Raw genomic sequence first — 22,834 nt, 5'->3', positions numbered from 1 at the left:
ACTAATGTAAAAAATCATGTTCATCTTTCTTCACACCACGACGAATATCAACCCACTTGCATTGGAACAGCGGAATCTTGAAGTCAACATAGTCAAGTTCTAATATCTCTTCAATGAACCCATAGTAAGACTTCATTGTCTCAACAACGTTCTATCTGTTTTACTTTTATACTCTGATGACAAAGCCCCCATCGTAACACCACTGTTTTGCATCGTGGATTTGTCATCTTGCCGTTTAGTATAAAATGTATAACCATTGATGTCATACCCCTCATAGGAAAGAACTTGCGTCTTTGACCCATATGCCAACCATTTCAATATATCCGATACATCGTTAGGAGTATCAGATAATTGGTTCATAACTCGTTCTTTAAACCAATCAACGAACGTCCGATTATGCTCAATCATCAAGTCACGTTCATTAAACAATGGATACTGAACACTAAGCACAGTCATGTGCTCATTTAAGTAAGGATGAACTTGTTTCAGATTTTGTAACACAATCAATTCTGCTTTTCTTTTCAACTCTCCATCAAGACACAATCTTTTTCTCCCAATGGTACCACAACCTTCAAGCCTTCCTTCATGTCTAGATTTTGGCAAACCAATTGCTTGTGCACGTGCTAAATACTGACTTGCATATTCAGATACTTCCTCAGCAACTGTTCTTTGCACAATACTTGCTTCTGGTCTAGCTGGATTCATCACTTTACCCTTCAGAGTACCCATATGTCTTTCAAAAGGCCACATATACCTCATACAAACGGGCCCACAAAGTTTAATTTCTCTACAAGATGGATTATCAAATGAGGCATGATGTCAAAGAATGATGGTGGAAAGTACATTTCAAATCGGCACATCGTCTCTATTACATCGGCTTGCAATTATCTAGAATGTTAGGATCAATCACCTTGTTAGAGATAGTTCTGAAGAAGAAACACAATTTTGTGATTGTATATCTTACTTGGGAAGGCAAAATTCCTCGTATTGCAACAGGTAATATATGCTGCATCAAGATATGACAATCATGAGATTTCAAACCAACAAGTTTCAAGTCCTTCAGTGAAACAAGGTTTCGGAAATTTGACGAGTATCCAGCAGGAACCTTTAACCTATGCAGGGACTCACAAAAACTAGTTTTCTCCTTCTTAGACAAAGTGTAGCAAGCTGGTGGAAGATAATAGCGTTGTCCCCGCTCCTGAGGTGCTAGTTCGGTCTGCCCATCTCAGCCATGTCTTTCCTAGCTTTAACTCCATCCTTTGTCTTCCCGGGCATATTCAACAATGTCCGACAATGGCATCACAAAATTTTTCTCAATGTGCATTAAATCAAGACAATGTCTGACTTCCAAACATTCCCAATACGGAAGGTCCCAAAACTTAGATCTTTTCTTGTATAAGTTCTTTGAGACACTTTTGAAGGGCTTGCCAAAAATTGTTTCAATATCCTTTACCCTATTAGAAACCTCTTTTCCACGTAAAGGTACAGGGGCTTCTCTCATCTCCACTTTTCCGTTGAACAACTTTTTCTTCCTACGGAATGGATGATCTAAAGGAAGCCATGTACGATAATGCAGGTACACATTCTTCCCACAATGATGTAACCGCTTATCAATCATATTCTCATCACAAATAGGGCATGCCTTTGCTCCTTTAACGTATACCCTGACAAATTCCCATAAGCCGGGAAATCATTAATCGTGCAAAATATCATGGCACGCAATGTGAAGTCAGTTTTCGCATACGCATCGAACATGGAAACACCTTCATCCCACAACAATTTCAGATCTTGAAGAAGCGGGTCAAGATACACATCTATATCGTTTCCGGGTTGCTTAGGACCCGAAATAAGAAGCGATAGCATAATAAATTTACGCTTCATACATAACCAGGGAGGGAGATTATAAATTGTCAGTAGAACCGGCCAACTGCTATGTTGGGTACGTGTGCCAAATGGGTTCATCCAATCTGTACAAAGTCCAAGCCTAAGATTTCGAGGTTCTTTACCAAAACGGGAAACTTTCGGTCGATATTTCTCCATTGCGGAGAATCGGCCGGATGTCTAAGCATCCCATCTTTCTTCCTCTCGTCCGCATGCCATCTTAGTAATCTAGCATTATTTTCATCCGAAAATAAACGCCTAAATCTCGGAATGATTGGTAGATACCAAAGAACTTTCGCCGGAGTTTCTTCCTTTCTCATCCCCTCATCATTATTCTTTGGGTTTTTCTACGTTATACCACTATTGTGTTTCTTCAATTTCTACGTTTTACCCCAACTTTTTAAAAATTCTACACGGTACCCTCAAGCTTACCTTTTTTAATGCACGATGCCCAAACTGCTGATTATATGTCATTAATTTCATTTATTTTTTTAAATTTATTGGAACTACTTTGACTTATACATAGTTTAACCCTTAGAAGGTTATTCACTAATTAGATTTGTTCCACCGGAATATAAAAAATAGACGAAATTAATGATGTATAATCAGCGGTATGGGCATTGTCCGTTGAAAAAGGTAAGTTTAAGGGTACCGTGTGGAATTTTGAAAAGCTTGGGGTACAACGTAGAAATTGAAAAAAATACAAGCGTATAACGTAGAAAATAGAGTTTTATCTGTCCAACTATGCTTCGATTTCATATTGAACAATGTAAGGATTCCAGAAAGTTTAGTGAAATTCTCACACCCCGGATACATAGGTTTTTCCGCTGCACTTAAAATACTATCATACATATGCGGACGATCGGTTCTTTCATCCTCCAAATTGTGCAACATCTCATCTACTCTATCATGTTCATCATCTACCATGTCATTTTCATCATCTACCCTATCATTCTCATTATAACCATCTCCTTCAATCTCAACCTCAACCTCATCAACATGCAAACATCAACAAGCTAGTGGAGCTCATACCCACATCATAAAACTCTCCATGCCATGTCCACCTAGTATAGTTACTCTTAAACCCACGACGAATCAAATGATCTTTAATTTGATCCATATCACGATACCCCCTTGAGTTATTGCAATCACAACAAGGACACAAGACTAACTTTGACCCATTCTCCGATTGATGTTCTAACGCAACTCTGATATAATTCATTAACCCCTTGTAGAAATGTCGTCGAAATTCGATTACCATACATCCAGTTTCGATCCATATTCATACACTAGAGACACCAAACAAGAATACAATCGATCACATCATTCAAAGTAGTTTATCAAATGCAGTCATGACCATTTGGGTCCTTATCACTCCAACCTAACCCATCCTTGAGTTTCTCATCTCACTAGTGAATGAACATTTGGTTTTCAATTCTAAGAAAAATCCGGCAGCACTTCCCTACAGTTCTCCAAGTACACGATGAAGATAGTAGTTAAACTATCAACATATGTACCCAGAGAACGCTTAGGGAAATGAGCCGGATCTTTCTTAGAATCAAAAACCAAACATTCATTCACATCCTAAGTGAGATAAGAAACTCAAAGACAGTCCCAAACCGGGGACTATTCAAGACTTACTCCTAATGAGTAAGCCTCGAACGGGTATCTAGGCAAATGATGCACATTGCAATAAAACAACACAAACCAATCCATTCCTTAGATTTCCTCCCCACCCCATTAAGGTATGTCCATATAGGTTTGGTTATGATTCAACATATATTTTCCCAATCACATAACCAAATTCACATATATACATTCCTAAATCCAAACTAATGGTTACATTAACATACATAAAAAAATAACAAAAGATATAATACATACCTCTGCTCTCAAGGAGCAGCGAAGACGAGCACAAGTGCACAGCTTGGAGAACCGGCAAACCGATGAGGACTAAGGTGGCAACTAAACTACAATGTAAAGGAATGACATAAGTTTCAAATTCTAAATTGAGCATTCAAGAATTCTAACTCATAATTGAAGCACATAATTCTAAATAAAGCATTCAAGAAACTATATACTACACAAACTATACGTTCAAGAAACAAGAATGAAATCTGTAATATGTAGAGAGATGTTATAATCGCAGCAAATTTTACGAAATAGAATTTTAAGAGGTATGGTTACAAACTTCTTCTTTACTTTCTTTTCTCAATCCCTTCCCTCAAAAATAATTGTGCAAGTAGATTACAAAAAAATAAAAACGCATAATGATTCGAGACAAACATGCTAAAGATTATTACTGAAATTTCTAGAATTTGCTCGTCAAATTGTTCAATTTTCGCACAGCTTTACAATTGCTATAACACTGATGGGAGGTTGAAGATGGACAGTTCAATAGAAAAATCAAAAAATCAGAAAAGAAGATATCAATTAAACTACTTACTAGGCATAAATTAATTCACAGCAAGTCAACAACTAAAATAATTCAGCATTATAACTACAATCAAATGTCAATTGTCAACTAATAGAAGTTCAATTTATATTTCATAGCATGCTCTATTTAGCTATGCAATTGTATTCAAATCATCAAATAGACTTCTTAGACACTAAACTTATATTCTCAATTAAACAACAATAGTAAACATGTAATCAGGAACTTGTAAAATCAGCTTCAAACTTAGCTAACTTAAATTAAAAAAAATCAGTCATCTTTTATATACAATTAGTTTAACAACTAAAACTAAAAATCAAAGTTGAAAACCTTAAACTGAAAATTCTAAATACAACTAATTTCACAATTTGCAAACGCTAAATTGAAATATGAAATTTGAAGGACAAAAGAAGAGTTAAGAATTTGAGACATACCTGATGAGCGCGCTTATTGCCGGCGGCGGGACCGGCGGCGGAAAGTCAGTCCGTGGCAAAAAAACACGACATGCAACTGAAATTAAAAAAAAAATGAGCAACACTAAAATTCGCACATTCTACAAACAGGTGCAGCACCGGCGAGAGTAAGGACATTGTCTAATAGGGTAAAGGAAGAAGAAAAAACCTGTTGTAGGTTGGGGAAAGAAACCAAGAAGCGACGGTGGGTGGTTGTGCAGCACCGGCGAGAGTAAGGACTGCGGAGAAGCACCGAGAGTGAGAGAAGAGAGAGAGTTTTTTTTGCCGACAAGATAATGCCGTTGGGAGAAGCGCCGGCCGCCGGCGAGAGTGAGGACGAGAGTATGAACGAGGGTGTCGCAGGAGAGAGAGAGAGAGAGTAGAGCAGCAGTTGATTCAAAGTTAGGGCTCGAAAAAAAAGGCCGTTGGGAAATAATACTGAGATAGTGGGCCAAAGACATTGTGCGTCGCACGCGCCTAACATGCGACGCAAAACCCTAATATGCGTCGCACAGACGTACCATGCGACGCATATTAGGCGTGTCTGGGTATTGTTTTTGTTGTTTTGCGTCATACACTGTCTGTCATGCGACGCAAATAGGTGTTTTGCGTCATGTCCGTGTATATGCGACGCAAATACGGGGACGCAAATCATGCTTTTTCTACTAGTGGGAAATGAGCGGGATCTTTCTTAGAATCGAAAATCAACCATTCATTCACATCCCAAGTGAGATAAGAAACTCAAAGACAGTCCCAAACCGGGGACTATTCAAGACTTACTCCTAATGAGTAAGCCTCGAACAGGTATCTAGGAAAATGATGCACATTGCAATAAAAAAACACAAACCAATCCATCTCTTAGATTTCCCTCCCCATCCCCATTAAGGTATGTCCATATAGGTTTGGTTATGATTCAACTTATACTTTCTCAATCACATAATAACCAAACAATTCACATATACAAATCCACAAATCCAAACTAATGGTTACATTAACGTAAATAAAATAATAACAAAAGGCATAATACATACATCTGCTCTCAAGGAGCAGCGAAGACAAGCACAAAGACGCGAGCTTGGAGAACCGGCAAACCGATGAGGACTCAGGTGCGTGGCAACTAAAGTACAATGTAAAGGAATGACATGAGTTTCAAATTCTAAAGTGAGCATTCAAGAATTCTAACTCATAATCGAAGTACGTAATTCTAAAGAGAGCATTCAAGAATTCTAACTCATAATCGAAACACATAATTCTAAAGTGAGTATTCAAGAAACTATACACTACACTAACTATACAAATTCAAATTCATAAGCTACAAACATCCTAGATTCAATCTCAAAATTATTTCACATGTTTATCATGATTTGAATTCTAATTTTAACCCCTTAACAAAAATTAGAACTAAGATTATTCAAAGCAACCCCTAAAAAAATTAAGATAACTTGAAAATACATGATTAATATACATTAATACAAAAAATAAAAAAATAAAAACAAGAATTACATACATTGTCGGTGGCAGGACCGACGGCGGCAACTCAATCCAAGCTTTGAGGAAAGTTTTGAAAATATTTTTTTTCAAGTATTGAAATAGTGAAATGTCACAATTTCAAACATACATTATTTTAAAAGTATGAGTAACCTATATATTTATCTAAAGACAAAATAATTTTAGCTACGTGAAATGAAGAGAGAAAAAAATTTAAAATATCTATTAACTCGAGCAAAGAAGAATGAAAATATTTCCAAAATTATATTACATATTCAATTAATATTTATTAGTATAATATATTTTTTTTAGATAAGATGAAGAGAACTCACTTGAGGGGGGATAAGGGAAAATCTTCAAATGAGTCCCATGAGGTTTGATCCCTAAACCTCAGGGATATGAGGTGGGAAGTGATGCCACTACTCCACCACTTCAACCTCTTATTAGCATAATACATGTTGTACGATATAACACTAGCTATTAGTGGTTGTTTGGTATACAAGAAATTATGTAGACAAAAGAAATTTTCATAATTTTCTAAATTCTGTAGTTGTTTGCTTGACAGGATGTGAGAAAAATGGGAAAAATGAAAATTACTGGGAAATTGAAATTCTCACAAAACATGAGGACAAGATTATAATTAAATAACAAGTTATTAATATTGAAATTTAGATAGAATTGTTCTCATGAGTTCTTAAAGTCTAAAAGTATTTACTATAGTCACTAATTGATAGTAATATGTAAAAAAGAATAAAGTATTTCATATTGCCAATTCCAAAGTATTGAACACATTTTTTTCTTTATATAAGTAAATAATCATGGAATAAACCATTGATTTCCTATACCTGACCCTTCATGCTTAAGAAAACTTGTATATAAGAGTAGCAAATTAAAATTCACTTTTTCAAACTTGTATGTATGCTTTATTTTTTATATTGTTAACTTTTATATTATCTATTTTTATTTATAGATTAATGGGTTAAATACTCCCACCATGATTTTAGGGGAGATAACATAAAATATAATCTTAAATTTATTAAACAAAAAAAAAATGCCCATGCAAGTTGCACGGGTGTAAAATCAATTTTAAATGTATTCTTGATACGCAATATTATTATAAAAAGTTCAAATCACGAGCAAATATTCAAATCATGATTTTACAAGGCCATCCTAAAATCTTAAAATTCATAAAACAAAAACTTCCATGCATTTTGATGTGTTTTTTGTTTCATTATTTACGTATTTATCAATGCATATCACAATTATAATATTTTTCAAACTTTAAAATATTGTAACAAATATCATGAAATATGATTTTACATTTTACAATCTTTCAACTTTAAATGCATGAATTATAATAATTATGAATTTAATAAATCTCGAATAAAAAAATTATTTAATAAACAAAATGCAACCCATGCATTATGTACGGTTCTAAACATATAGCTCTTGTACATTTTTACACAAGTTAAAAGCTAGTATGATAATAAAGTTAATTGGATCCTTTAGATTACTTTTATAGGATAGAAATATTCAGGGGCGGCTTTTAGCATGTTCAACATGTTCCATGTAACAGGGCCCCTTAATTGTGAGGGCCCCAAAATAGAGAAAGTTCAAGTAGTAAAAAGAAAAAGTTTATAGTCATGTGAGGTATGGATGAGCTATTACATTATTGAATTCTTCAAATACGAGATCGCACAGGGCCTCTATATAGTTCGGGACGGGCCTGGAAATATTGGATAATAATAAGACAACTCACCCCATATAGTTCTAATAGAAAGTTCACGACCACGGTGATAATAAATTAAAGTTTGATCATACTATCCATCAATACTTGAGTATTCATATAAACTATAGAAAACATCAGATATGGAACTATCTTCTTAAAAAATAATACTATAATTTCCTAAAGACATCATTTACCAAATCATATTCTAGTATAAATAATCTTAATATATACTATATTTTAGTATATCACAAACATGCAATATTGACAAAATAGCTTGAACGGTCCCAATTATTATTAATTCAAAGGGGATATTTACAGTACATCATATAAATCATAACTTAGGTAGAAATAGGAAAACATATCCCAAAGTAAATATAATACAAACAAAGATCATCTCTAAATAAACACTTCTAGATAGATATGTCTAGGTAAACACTTGTAGATAGATAAATCCTAAATCTATCCTAACACCCTCCCGCAATCGCTACGGCAGTAACACGAGAGTTATGATTGGAGAAACAAAAAATATCTTCTATTTTATTACCAGATTCGGATGAACTGGATTTATTCGTCTTCTTTGTTGGAATCGAGATGCATAAAACCGGTGATGCCGGCTTCAACAAATTTTTTTCTTGATGATGAAAACATTAATAATGTCTTCGAATCCATCAATCGTCGGTCAAACAGGGATGCCATTCTTTTCGAACCTTCAAAATTTTCTTTGTCTTCTTGATGAGAACACCATTCTTTTTTAATTAAATCATCAAATAATTCAACAAATCGAGAATGTTATTCTTCTCGAACCCGTAATTTTCTTCTTCTTTTTTTAAAATAAAAACGTCATTTTTTTCGAACTCATCAACTATTTCAACGAAACAGGATCGCCATCCTATTCGAACCTGTAATGTTTATGTTTTCCTCTCACCTCACAAACTCTTGTAAAAGTTTTTTCTTTTTCTTTTTTTTTTTGGTTCAATAATAGTTTTCACGCTCACCATTTATTTTTAATAAAACGGGAACAATTCTTTTCTTTTTTTTTTTTTTGGACATCAAACAAACGTACATGAAATAAATTAAACGGGAACAATTCTTTTCGAACCCAAAAAATATATCACATGAATGGGGAAAATTTTGGATCTCACGTACAAACTTTCAAAGGCTAAAGGTTATATTGTGTCAACTGTCAACTGCTTCCAAATCGCTCGTCTAACAGATCTAGTAGATGAAAAAACGATGTATTCATCTCTTTCACACTTCATGAACTCTCATGCTGAGTCATGGTCTATTTCCCCGCATTGAATTGTGATAAGTTATTTTTTTTTTCTTTTTCTTTCTTTTTGTTTTGCAATAAATTGTGTGATAAGGTTTCTATGCATATTACCGTAGACAAGGATACAAGGTAATATAAGTCAAACTTCTTTCCTTCGTAGTCGTCTCCCTTGACCCTTGTCGCCAATTCATGCTACCATCAAAAATTCAAAATAACAGGGTTTGTTTATAAAAGCACTCACAAACTATCTGATCAAGGTCTCAATCGAATTGCGCAACGTACAAACCGAACTTCAGTGCCTCGGTCACAATTCATGGTTTATCTCTTTCGTTCACTTTTCTTCTATTTCCCTCCCGTGATTCTAGACCTCTCTTTGAATCGTGTATTTTTCAATTTTATATTTGATCGCAATGGTGGTGGGATAAAAAAAAATTCACCAGTGAGAAAATTTATCCACCATTAGGGAAAAAATCTCAACTTTATGAGAATATCTCCGGCAGAAGGATTTGGAACTTGAACCCGCCGAGGGGAGAGAATAATATTTTAGAGTTTTGACCCCAAATCTCAATTGACTCTTGATACCATGACAAAATAGATTGAAGGGAGGAAGGTCCCAATTATTATTAATCCAAAGAGAATATTTATAGTATAGGTAGAATTAGGAAAACATATCCTAAACTAAATATAATACTAACAAATATCATTTCTAAATAAACACTTCTAGATAGATATGTCTAGGAAACACTTCTCAATAGATAAATTCTAAATCTATCCTAACAAATATCCCTTACACACACATGAAAAAAAAGGGTATACATGTAAGTCGCCTCCTCTCTTCTTCTTTTTTTCTCTTCTCTCTCCTCTCCCACAAAACCCTAATTTTAACCTAGGGACTACCACCACCCTTTTGGACAGTGGTAAGCCCCTTTTTCTCCTTTTGTTACTAGTTTTTTTATGTTTATATTTCTAATAAATTTCAGTTTCTCTCTATAATAGAGAGTTTTTCTACCCATATATTGGGTTATATCTACCCATATATTCGATTTTATCTCTCTCCATGTGAGAGATTGGAGATTCTGTTTTTGAGTGTTTGTGTAATTCAAGATGTTGATTTGTTGATCCAAGTTTATGCGGATTTGCAACAACTGTCAAAACATCACTTACAATCACTTGAATTAAATCCAGTTCTACTTCAAAACCACAAAAGATCGACATACCCCCTTGTAGAAGGCTGCATCAGATAGTGATGTGAAAGACGAGAGTTTTCAAAAGTGCTGAATCTACCCGACGATCGTGGTTTTGTCATATTAGAATTGTATTTATTTCATTTTGATATGTATTTTTTAGTTTTCAATTCTATTGTAGATGATGTATGGCTTTGAATCAATGAATTAATGTTAATTTCAAAAAAAAAATCTGTTTGAGTTTTTAAGAAGTTTGTTTAGAAACTGAAAAGTTTGCTTCAAAAGAATGTGAAGAGTATCTTGTCCCACATTGAAAGAATAAAAGGGAGTGTAAAGGTTTATACATTACTCTTCCTCTACCCTTTGAGTTGTGTAGCAATGAGACTTTTAGTGGGTATGTGGTGAGTGGAGTTACCACAAGCGCGCGTCGCCCGAACCGGGCCAGGGCCATGGGCCATGGGCCTTGGGCTTTGGGGAATAAACTTATGTCAACTAACTTTTTAGGTCAACGTTCTGTCAGATTTATGGTCGTTTTAATCCAATATTAGGTTACCGTTTTTTCCCTTAATGTGTCTGTTTTCCCTAATTTCATGCCATAACTGCTGCCATTATTCTTCCCAGTATGTGGCTGTTTGTGCCCACGTTTTCAGTCTCCTTCTGGTTTTCTTTTCTCTAAATACCGAGGTTTCTTGTTTCATTAAACATAGAAAAAACACGAAACACTTTCTTCTTCTCTGCTTTCTTTCTCCTCTAAAATTCTGGGCAATATTCAAGATCGTTCTTAATATGTTTTTCCATCAACACTAGAAACACAGAAACCGTGTATCACTGGAGGTTAATTGGTATGAGTCTGTGTGTTGTTGCGGGGCAAATTCAACTTTAGGGCAGTGATCTTTTCACGCCACGGTTATCAGATAAGTTAGATTAATTTGTTACAGTTTTCGTTCCTACATTGTAAAGTTGAATTGTAGATTTTTTATCTATTTTTCGGAACTATGGCTGGTGAAATTCATGATAAAAATGTGCGTATTTTTAATGCTATACATATTACCAATCCCTTTGTTCCTGATATGTCTAAGTTAGAGCCCTTTCATGGGAAACATTATAGAATGTGGTCTAATGAAATGGAATTTTTCTTGGGTCAAATTGGTGTCGATTATTGCTTATCTACTGATGCTGCTCCTGAGAATTATGTTAGGGATTTTGTGAAAGATAATAAGACTTGTCGTGGGATGTTACTGCATTATATGACTTTTGCCCTTTATATGATTTATAGTAAGTCAAAAAATGCTAAGGATATTTGGGATGGTTTGAATGCTAAGTATGGGACTGATGATTTTGGGACTAAGAAATATGCATGTAGTCGTTGGTTGAAGTTTTCGATGATTGATGCTAAACCTGTGCTTGATCAAGTTCATGAGTATGAACATTTATCTGTTGATATTGTCGTTGAGGGTATGGCTATTCCTGATCTTTTCCAAGCCAATTGCCTACTCGAAAAATTGCCTTCTTCCTGGGAGAATTTTTTTCATTCCTTAAAACATAGGGAGAAAGACTTTACCCTTCAGGAGTTAGTGTCCCATATTAAGATTGAGGAGCATAACCGTATCCAAATCAAAGGGAAATTAGTTGATCATTATTCTTCTTCTTCTAATTTTGTAGAAAAATAGTGCTGGAGTCAGCACAAGGAATGGGTTTATTGTGGAGTCAATTGTGATGGATACCCTTCCTAGGAATTCCTAAGTTCAAAGGGTCAAACGAAATCACAAAAGAGCTCAAGTTATTGTATACGACTACCATTCCTATGAATAAAAGTGATGTAGTATTTTGTTTTAATCACTAGTAGAAAAATGTTAATTTGCATCGGACCTAGGAGCACCATTTGTGTCGGACTTAGGTCCGACGGCACCGGTCTCGACGCAAATTAGTGATACAGATCTGCGTCGGACAAGGAAACGACGCAGATGAATGGCTATTTGCGTCATATCCTTGTCAACATGCGACGCACATCACAAACCTCTGCATCTAACTCCCCAACAGCATAGGAAGCCCAAGGAAGACTAATGTGCATCGCACATGGTGCCACATGCGACGCACATTATTCTTCTGCGTCGGATCAAGTAGGACATGCGACGCAAATCTTTGATTTTTCAATAAAAAAAATAAATACCCAACCATAGCCTACACTAAATAATTGCAGATATGGCAGATCTTACACAAAAAAAAATACAAAGAATGAAATACATAAGCGAATGATGTTTGAAATATATGAGCACAAGATTGTTAAATGAGCAAAACCATAAAATAAGTGAAACAAAAAATGAGCAAAAATGTTATGAAATGATGAAAATCTTCGTAAAATGAGGAAAAATGAGTGGTTCTTACGGTTCTCACCATAAGGGTGGTTCTCATATGAACTTAAACTTATATATATATATATATATATATATATATATATATATGCAACATTTATGAAATGGAAAATAATTATCTAATTCTGCTAAAGTTAAGGCGAAATTATTTGGGAGCATCTCACTCTAATTATCCTTGAGACCATGTTCTAATCTCTCTTCATTCCGTACACTACTAATTTGAGATACCACAGAAAATATACAAAATTTTGCGGTACTTATATTCTTGAAAGCCAAGTGGCAATTCTTTTTGGGGGTCAAATATGAATATGAACGTACAAGGAGGCAGTACCACAGTCCACATGGTGATTGACAGTTTAGTCGGTTAAACTCCAGAATTCATGATGATTAGTGAATCCAATAAACACTTTCCCTTTATTTTATTACTAAACTTTGTTATTAAGAAAGCTAGAAAATCAATGCGTAATATCTTTATGAATAACTTCTAGAATTGAAGTCTTTCATTCTATTTACGTACCATAATATGGGCAAATAAAATCATTAATCCATTTTCTTTTTTGTCCACATAGAACCACACAGAGAGTAATGTATATTGATAATTATCTACTCCCTCCGTCCCATAATATAGTGTTTGTTTCTTTTTTCACGGTCTCCAAAACGTAACTTTGACCTTTAGTATCTTCAATTCCTTATTAATAAAAAATATAAAAAGTTGATATTATGAAACTACACATTGAGACGAATCTAACAAGATCCTACATGAATATGTTTTTTTATATATACAAATGAGAATATTCGGTCAAAGATTTTAAAGTTTGACCACCAAAAATGAAATAGGCACTATATTATGGGACGGAGGGAGTAATATTATAACATCCTATCCTTAAACTTTACCATCTAAATTAATTTACTTTTGTCTTTAATCCACATCAACGTACTTTAATAATTGAGTCTCAAAATTAGTACTGTACTCCACTATTGGCCTATTGCATGGTACACAAAATTTACCTCAGATTTATATATTTCATATTATGTCAATCTTATAGTGTGTCGATCCTTAAAACACAACAACATGATTATACAATCAAATCAACAATTGGTAGCTCATATATTTGACAAGTCCTATATTTCAAGACATATGTTGTTGTCTGCTAAACTGAAGGATTTAGGGTTGAACAATATCTTTTTAGTTTTGTAATATAACAAAAAATAACGTTAAAGCTTTCATTGATTTAGTTTTCCAAAAAAAAATTCGATTTTAATTGAGGTAGACTCGACTTCTCAACTTATTAATTGAATTCTCAATATAAAAGTTACATTTAAGATAAAATTTAAGTTGATCACGAAAGAAAAGGCTAAGTCATAAATAAACTTATAAATAAATTTAAAATTAAGTTTAGTAGCAAAAGAAAAAGAAAAGAAGTTTAGCATAGTTAGCTAGTTAGGTTGAAGAAAATAAAGCCTTTATTGCATGACTTCAATTAGTTGAATGATGGTTTGAAGTTGTATGCCAATGGTCACACATAGTAATAGCTAAAATTCATATACTTAATGAAGCTAAGATTTTAATCTAGATAAAATATGAACCCTTCCATCGTAAACTAATATATATTTTATAAAGTTACGATAATAATTGCCTCTCCAAAAAAAAAAAAAAGAAGTTAGGATAATAATTTTTTTTAATAATTTCATCTTGCTCTTAATATATAACATTTCTTTATTTTCAGCAAAATTAAATTTCACTTGTAGTTTAACATGTGCATGTACACACATTAATTAAACCATTGTATAAAATATGGAATATTCATCAAATCCATACAAATAACATTTTATCCACGTCTTTCTCATACAATAAAAAAAAAACATTATTAACGTGAAGATTCAAACCCACAACCTCAAGTATGAATTATTGCTTATTTAATCAAAATTAATGATGGTATATGAATGGAAAACTTTTGAAATTCATATAATAAATGAGATGACTTATTTAACTTATACTAAATTGTAGCATAAAGAAACTCCAAACATCGCCCGGACCTAAATACTAGTTCACTATCGAAAATCTCTCAGGAAAATACTTTCTATATTCCACATTTGAGCTTGAAGTCTATGCAAATTGCAAGAGAAACTTAATTGAGCTCCTATAATCACTCCATTTCATCAATGATATATAAACAGTCTTCCCATGTGATTTGTAAGCTTGAAATCAGGAAGAGAATGTGGAGAGGATGATGAGAAAACTAATAGTGGTATAGTGAGAGAATTAAGACTTTTGATTAAACATTAACATCACGATAACCAATAAAAGGTCAGCTTCTTATATCAAAAACCTACTAATTTAATTCAAATCTCCTTTATCTTCAACCAAGGACAAAGAGTACAATAATTACACCATTAAACAACTATTAGAAGTACTAATTCTCCAGTGACACTATCCTCTATATATATGCATTTTTCAGATTTGGATTACCAAGCCATTTCTTAAGCTTAAACTCCCAAAAAAATCTTATTAGGAAAGCTTTCTTAAGATAGATAATATATAAGCTTGTCTTATATATTTAGAAAACATACAAAAAAGCCAAAATGGATTCACCCAAAAATTCCAACAAAATTAGTGACATTGTAAGACTCAAACAAATGCTCAAGAAATGGAGGAAACAAGCTCACAACAACACCAGCAACACTAGCAACAACAACAACAACACCAGCAACAGCAACAATGCTAAAAAGGGCTCCTTAAGTAGGAGCAATAGTGTCAAAGGCATTACCTTTCTAAAGAGAACCCTCTCTTTCACTGACCTCTCAGCCAACAACGGGGTTCCAAGCAACAACAACAACAGCAACAGCAATGCTAAAAAAGGCATCAGTTTTCTGAAGAGGACACTCTCGTTTACAGACCTCTCAGGCAGCAACAACAACAACAACGGTGGGGCGATTTCGAGCAACGCGGCAGTCCCGAAAGGTTTCCTTGCTGTACATGTCGGGGAGGAGATGAAACGATTCATCATACCAACAAACTATTTGCGACACCAAGCATTCAGCGTCTTACTGAAAGAAGCCGAAGACGAATTCGGGTTTCAGCAGGAAGGTGTGCTCAGGATTCCCTGTGAAGTTGAAGTTTTTGAGAGTATGTTGAAGATGGTTGATGAAAAGAATAATGTACTTGCCAAACAAAGTCTTAAGTTTACCAGAATCGATGGGAATGGGATTGTATGTGGATCAATAGAAAATCAAAGCCTCTCTCAATCTCACCAACCTCCAAGCCCAATGTGCAGATAATTACTTACGTTTGAGTTATCAATATGTAGTTTAACAGTGAGTACCAAAAAAAAGCATGCATGCATGCTGGTTATTAAATAACGTAATATATGTCAAAAACTCATGTAATTTGACGAGTTTTTGAGATTATATTAATGTAATAGGGGTAGTTACTACTTACTTATGTTATGGCCGGCTTATGAGTTATCTTAACCGAAGCCACCATGTGTTTTACTTTGAACTTCCAGCTTTTTGACTCATGCATTTTGAGTCCTCCATAGCTATATATGTAAACTTGTTTTTGTTTTTGCTCTTGTAATGGCTCTGTTTGGCATTACTAGCTGAAAATAAACTGAAACTGATAAGTTAACTGAAACTGATAAGATAATGCTGAAACTGATAAGGTGCTGAAACTGATAAGGTAACTGATTAGTTTAATTGTTTGGCAAAATTAGTTGATTAAGTTGATAAATTATTTTAGCAAAATTAGTTGTTGTCAAAATTTTGGAAAGATTTTCCAAAATTTCAGTCACCTGATTGTGAAAAGCTAAATTTTTTAACTTATCATTTAAGTCATATTAGCCACCTGAAATTTTATTTTAGGTGCTCCCCAAACACTGCTAATCATTTTAGCACCTAAAATATGTTAGCACCTTATCATTTAAGGTAGCTAAAATGCTTCCCCAAACAGAGCCAATGCCATTGAATATGAAAGTTGGATATTTTTGTTCTTGCATGAAGTTGCAATCTCGGTAATAAGATTATGATAATCTTGGTATATATTGTTATTTGGGAGGATATTGTTTAATAATCCTACATACTCATATATAAAACATGTATATACCAATATTTGTATATGTGTTGCTTAGGTTCTTACCTAAAAAGATGTGTTCATGTTCTAAAAATCATAGCATATGTTCTATAAGTTATTATTCTAAAAACTATAGCATATGTTCTAAAAAGTGTTGAATATGTTCGAAAAAGAAAAAATTTAAGTATGTTCTAAAAAGTGTGAAGAGGGGTAGGACACCAAAAAAATAGAAAAAAAAAGAGTAACTACTTACTTTCATTGAAAAATAGAAAAAGTAAAAATAGAAAAGAGAACTACCTAATTAATTATAGAGTTCGTTTTTGGAGAGACAGTCTCACGTTAGTGTTAATGTGAGACCGCTGATGTTATACTGACATCACGCGCGTACATCAAACCAGCAGTAGAATTAGTTAAACGCTTGCATCTATTAGTTATGCTAGCCTTAAATTGATTATGGATGAATTAGTTAAGCGTTGAACTATATTAGTTAGTCGCTGGAGTATATTAGTTAACCGTTGGAGTATATTAGTTAATCGCTGGAGTATATTAGTTAAACGCTGAAAAGTATACTCCCTCTGTTTTTTTTTATCCTTCTCACTTGGAATCTTGACACTATTCATACATAGAGAGAATCTTCTCAAATGTTCTCAATTTATAAGAAAAAACATAGTCATGTGGGGTCTTGTTTGATTCGTCTCAATTAGTACTTTATTAATATTCAATCGTTATAATTTTTACTAATATATAATGAAAGATATTTAAGTTTTAAAACGTGCATTGGAAGACGCGCACAGAAAAGTAGGAATGATAAAAAAAACAAAGGGAGTATTAGTTAAGCGCTAAAGTATATTAGTTATATCATAAAAATCAAATTATAATGCATTTTATTATTGGCCATAACTTCAATATCACGCATAGATAATTATGTCTTTCTCAAAAAAAGTAATGCACTAATTCTATCATAAACCCTCCAAAACAAACCCATCATGCTGTTCTTCAATAAGTCAGACAACAAAGAATTGAAACAAACCAAACTAGGACAAAAATCACCATCTTTAACACACAAAAACACATTAGCAACTTCAATCAAGAAACCGCCTTTTTCTTACAAACATTGATCACTATATCAAAGAAGAACAACCAAAATTGAGAAAGAAAACAAATATTGATGAATACCCAATTGAGAATGTAACCAGTTGAAAAAACCAGAAGTTTAGTTGGATCAAAAAACTGATTATGATGAAGAACATATTGAATAATATATGGGTTTAGCTTTTCAGTGATGTTTGAAGAACTCATTAAAATTTTCCAGTTGTTGTTTTTGAGAAGTGTTGAAATTTCGTCGACATTTTCGCCATTGGAGAGATTCAAGGTGGTGAAATTGCAGGAGATAATCTGAGTTTTGTGCTTTTTCTGTGTAAAAAACAATAGTAACTAAATACCCAAATATCATAACTATTTATGAGAAAGCAGTAATTAATAGCCAGAATCACAATTATCAATCATAAAACCATAAATAAAGGCCGAGGCTACGAATTGGAGGAAAAACAGACTCGTCTCACGTTAGTGTCAACGTGAGACGGTCTTTTATAAGACTTTGCGTTAATTAAATAAGTAAAGAAAGATAAAAAAAAGGCATTACAAAAAGAAAACTGTCAACAATTCAAAAATTCTTAATTTATTAGATATAATTAACAATTAATTAAATTTTCTACATCTTCTAAAAAAAATTAATTTTCTACGTATTTTCGCACGCATCATGTGCATATAAAACTAGTAGTATAAATATGTAGTTATGTGATAACCTCAAAACAATATTTGCTTAAGGAAAACCTTGGCTTTGACTTAAGTCAAAATTTGATATACTTAAACTTGAAAAAATTGGAGACTTAGCTCAAACTTGGAGTCTTGGATGTGAGGGTGACAAGCTAAGCTAAGTCCTAAGATGAGCCAAAGTATATATCCAGCCACAAGCTCCATTAGATTGATCATCTTGAGGATTAATACACTATCAGTAATCATCCCATTTTTCGTATTAACAATCGCAGCTTAACTGCGTAATTAAATTCCATAAAGATACTCCATGATGTAACACCTTTTACAGTTGGTTAATTATTTTCATACAAAACTACCATGCATAGAAGAAAACCATTATCTCAGGTACAGTCGTACAGAAGTAAAAAGAAAAAGAAGTTAACAGGTAATAGCATCCAATGTGGATCTAACAAGTATACTATAATAGGAATAATATAAATCCAACAAGTTCCCATAAACCAGTTTAAATTGAGCTACTAGAGCATGTTCTCTTAATTGATTCACATGCCCTGACAAAATTTTAGAAAAAATACAAATTGAGGTCCTTTATAAGGTTCTGTTTGACTTCAGATCTATAAGAAGACAAAAAAAATTCTTTATTTTCGTGCAGATTAAATAAAAGTGTAGTCCAATGAAAACTAAGCAACAGAGCACATGGTAAGTAATTATACCTAATTTGGTCCATGTGAGGTCTTTAGTTGACTTAAGGGCACAACTGCACAAGCAGGTTGAATCGTGAAGAGTTTCCAAAACAAGTTGATGAAGAGTGTACCATGCAACAGCAATGATATATGTGAAGATGCATATATATTGTAATATTTAGAAGTGGAAGATATCATCCATTTGTAAAAGATGGATAGCTTTTTCAAAAACTGAAGCTAACCTTGTAATCTTTGGAGTGGAAGATACTTGAAATAGAAAAAGTGATATAATTTGAGTATATTCCTCGTAATAATAATAAAAAAGAAAAATTTATCAAAAACTACTTTATAAGTATACAATTTATTTATTTTTGTTAAAAGCAACGTTTTTTAAATTTTCAAAAAAGGAGTAGCAAATAAACACCATATATAATTAACAACAATAATCTGAACTATAGTGATCATTGTATTAGGCATTAGCAAACGTGGACGTTGGAGTTAAATGCAGTTATATCAATTAAGCATAACCTTTATTCTAACTGAGCTTTTGAGGTGATGAGTATTATTAGACATTTGGAAAAGTTAATTGGTAGGACTATAATATTTTAATTACACATAATCTCATTTACAGTTATATGAACACTATTGGAATGTATAGATGTCTAATAAAACAAACCATCGGTGATTATTGATCTTGATCCACAAAGACGATGAATAAGGATAGAAGAGTTATTTATTTGGAAAACTAGTTGTTGTACCGCGCGCTACGCGCACGCTACCCTAAAATATCGTAATGACAAGTATTAAATTTTTTTCCCAAAATCAAACACAAAAAAACATAGTTTTCCCAAATGGTTAAATACGAAAACATAAATTTTGAGTAATACAAGCCAAAGCTCGCTCTAGATATTATCGCCTTTTTTGTAACGTAATTCTACCTTTTTCGTAATTGTATGTATCTTCCTTAACTCCAGCTATCTGTAGTTCAAAAATTGAGCGCCGACTCTTGAACAATTTAAGATTTAGGTTAATATTAATAATTCTACGATGAAAAGAAAAATGTATTCTTTTCTCTTTCCCTTTCTCTCTTACTCATCTTTATATGGTTTTTCAATTTTTCGAAAATCAACTCCTACTCGTCCGCCTTCTTACTCCCTCCCCTCTCGTCCTTTCTCCATCTTTCACTTGTTTTTTTTTCCTGTAAACTAAAAAAGGATTGAAAATGTAAATAGAATCAAGTGAAGAAAAATAAATTGATCTTACCCACAATAGTACCAATTAAAGAGAATTTGGCCAAGATCTTTGAATGATTCCTGAACAACAATCGTCCTTGACCGACAAAATCCGAAGAATCCACAAACTAAAAATACATCACGAAGTATATCTCCTTCATTCTATAATATTGGAACTTATGAATATGGCGCACAAATCATTGGGAGACCATGAGCTATACCCATATAATTATAATAGAATAAGACTTTCTTTAGATAAAACTCACCCAAAAAAAGAATAGCACACGTAATATGAAACATCCAAAAATATGTTACAATTGTTAAGAAATGAAGGTTGATCGATAAGATCAACACTATATATATGCATTACTAATTTTTCCTATAGAAATAGAATTGTTTGTTTTATCAACATAAAAATGGAAAGTAGATGTTAACAAAGTAGTATTACCTAATGTTTAATTAGAAATTTATAGACATGTTGCACTTTCGAGAAATATTATGTTTCCCACAAAATGGAGAAAGTTTATTTAATTTGAACTTTGCATGAATAATTTATTCAACCAAATGAGGAAGAGCATGAACAAGGATTTGACATTAAAAGGAAAGTAGCTAATCATTGATAATCTGCTATCAAAATATCACTTAGTCACACAAGATATGTGCTACAAGTGCTTTTATTCATAACCAAAACAGAGTAAACAAAAGGCTCCCTTCCTCCCTACTCTACCAATTTAGACGCTGCACCAACTGACACCCGCTTGCAATCTTAAACCTTGTATTTGTTTTGAAATCATATATACATGTGTTAGACAACACAATAAACTAACAATAAGAGACCATTTTTTAACCCAAAAGAAACATAGTAGTAAAGGACACTGATGCAAAAGTGTGAAGGTATATTTGATGGCAGGATTTTATTTTGAAAATTGATCTAAAGAAAAGATGAGTTCTTCCCCCTATTTAAGTTGTTTTTTTTTTCATAAAACGGATCAACCACCATGTGGAAGGCATCCAATGTAGTAGATGCATCAAATAATGATTCGGAAATATGAAAGGTATACTCCATGATCTTACAAGCCCTCAAGTCAAACCTATAAATGAGATAACATAAACAATGGTTTTGTTAATTTGCATTAAAAGTTCAGAATGCGTGCCACAAATAATCAAAAGGGAAAGTAAACAAAAAAGGAAAATCACAATTCTATCAAATAGTCTTACACAAGAATTATTTCATCATAGGCTGCAGCTAGTGTACCACTCTATTACTTCTACATTTACTTAAACATTTAGCAATACACCACTTACTCATATTTGGGATAAAAATCATGTAGTCCAGAACTTAGGAAAGTTGTTTGTATTTATTGTTTGGGGTATATAGGGCAATGCAATAGATAAAGGTGTGCATATACAGTTTATCCATACTCCCATAGTATCGGCAGACAATATACATTCCACTGCCTGTTTCAAGGGAAAATTTAGGCTTAAAGCTAACGATTTAGAAGAGTCCTTTAAACTGGAGTTTGTTTCTTACTTGTGGTTATTTCATATGCCTTTGAAGCGCTTTTGAAACGGGGCTCTAGCCTATTCCCAAAAAATAAATATAAGCTTCCATTGGAGGACTCTATTTATTTTTTATAATCCCGACTTTAGGGATACCTTCTCAAAATAAACATGAAATTGTTGCTAATTTGTTGCGCGCATTAGGCATACCTAAATTGACAACTATGTTGGTCAAATGATCTATATATGTATTTACACCAATAACATATTAATGAGTAATAACTTGATATGATATCATATTTATGTAGCGTGTTATGACCAAATCAAGTAATAAGAAAATGAGTAAAAAATTCATTATAACATAAGAAGTAAAAAAATATTTGCTATAAAACTTTAAGTTCCTAAATTTACTTTTTCATATTCTTCAATGTAAATATAATAATCAAATTTATAGAAGCCTTGTAAGCGTTGAGGTTTTCCAATAATACATATAAGTTTAAAATGATGGAAGATGGAAGAACAACATAAAACATAACATTAAATCTAATAAGAATATTTGGCCGGGAATATTTCATAAGTTTCAATCTCTTGCTCTGTTTAACTTTGTTTTAATGTATAACTTTCGTCCTCAATTTTGCAATTATAAAATGTGTAGTAAGGCATAAGTTGTTATCTTCATCAATAATGAAATTTTCCAAAATTTACGATGTCTTATGGTTAAACAAAAACTGGGAGGAACGAAATTAAAAAGAATAAAAAAGAGGAAG

The 22,834-nt window shown here is 33.0% G+C and overlaps 2 protein-coding genes across 2 annotated transcripts; both read left to right on the top strand.

Moving 5' to 3' along the window:
• The first annotated feature begins 11,433 nt into the window (after window positions 1–11,433).
• On the top strand, window positions 11,434–12,108 carry LOC104886746 (uncharacterized). The gene has a single exon (XM_010671234.1). The coding sequence runs from the start codon at window positions 11,434–11,436 to the stop codon at window positions 12,106–12,108; it is 675 nt and encodes a 224-aa protein (XP_010669536.1).
• A 3,193-nt stretch (window positions 12,109–15,301) lies between these two features.
• Window positions 15,302–16,349, top strand: LOC104886704 (hypothetical protein). Its single transcript, XM_010671183.4, has one exon. The coding sequence runs from the start codon at window positions 15,394–15,396 to the stop codon at window positions 16,087–16,089; it is 696 nt and encodes a 231-aa protein (XP_010669485.1). The 5' UTR covers window positions 15,302–15,393; the 3' UTR covers window positions 16,090–16,349.
• Window positions 16,350–22,834: the final 6,485 nt, after the last annotated feature.

Source organism: Beta vulgaris, chromosome 2 (assembly GCF_026745355.1).
Source record: "Beta vulgaris subsp. vulgaris cultivar EL10 chromosome 2, EL10.2, whole genome shotgun sequence".
NCBI lineage: Eukaryota > Viridiplantae > Streptophyta > Magnoliopsida > Caryophyllales > Amaranthaceae > Beta > Beta vulgaris.
This window is presented reverse-complemented; position numbering and strand designations above follow the sequence as displayed.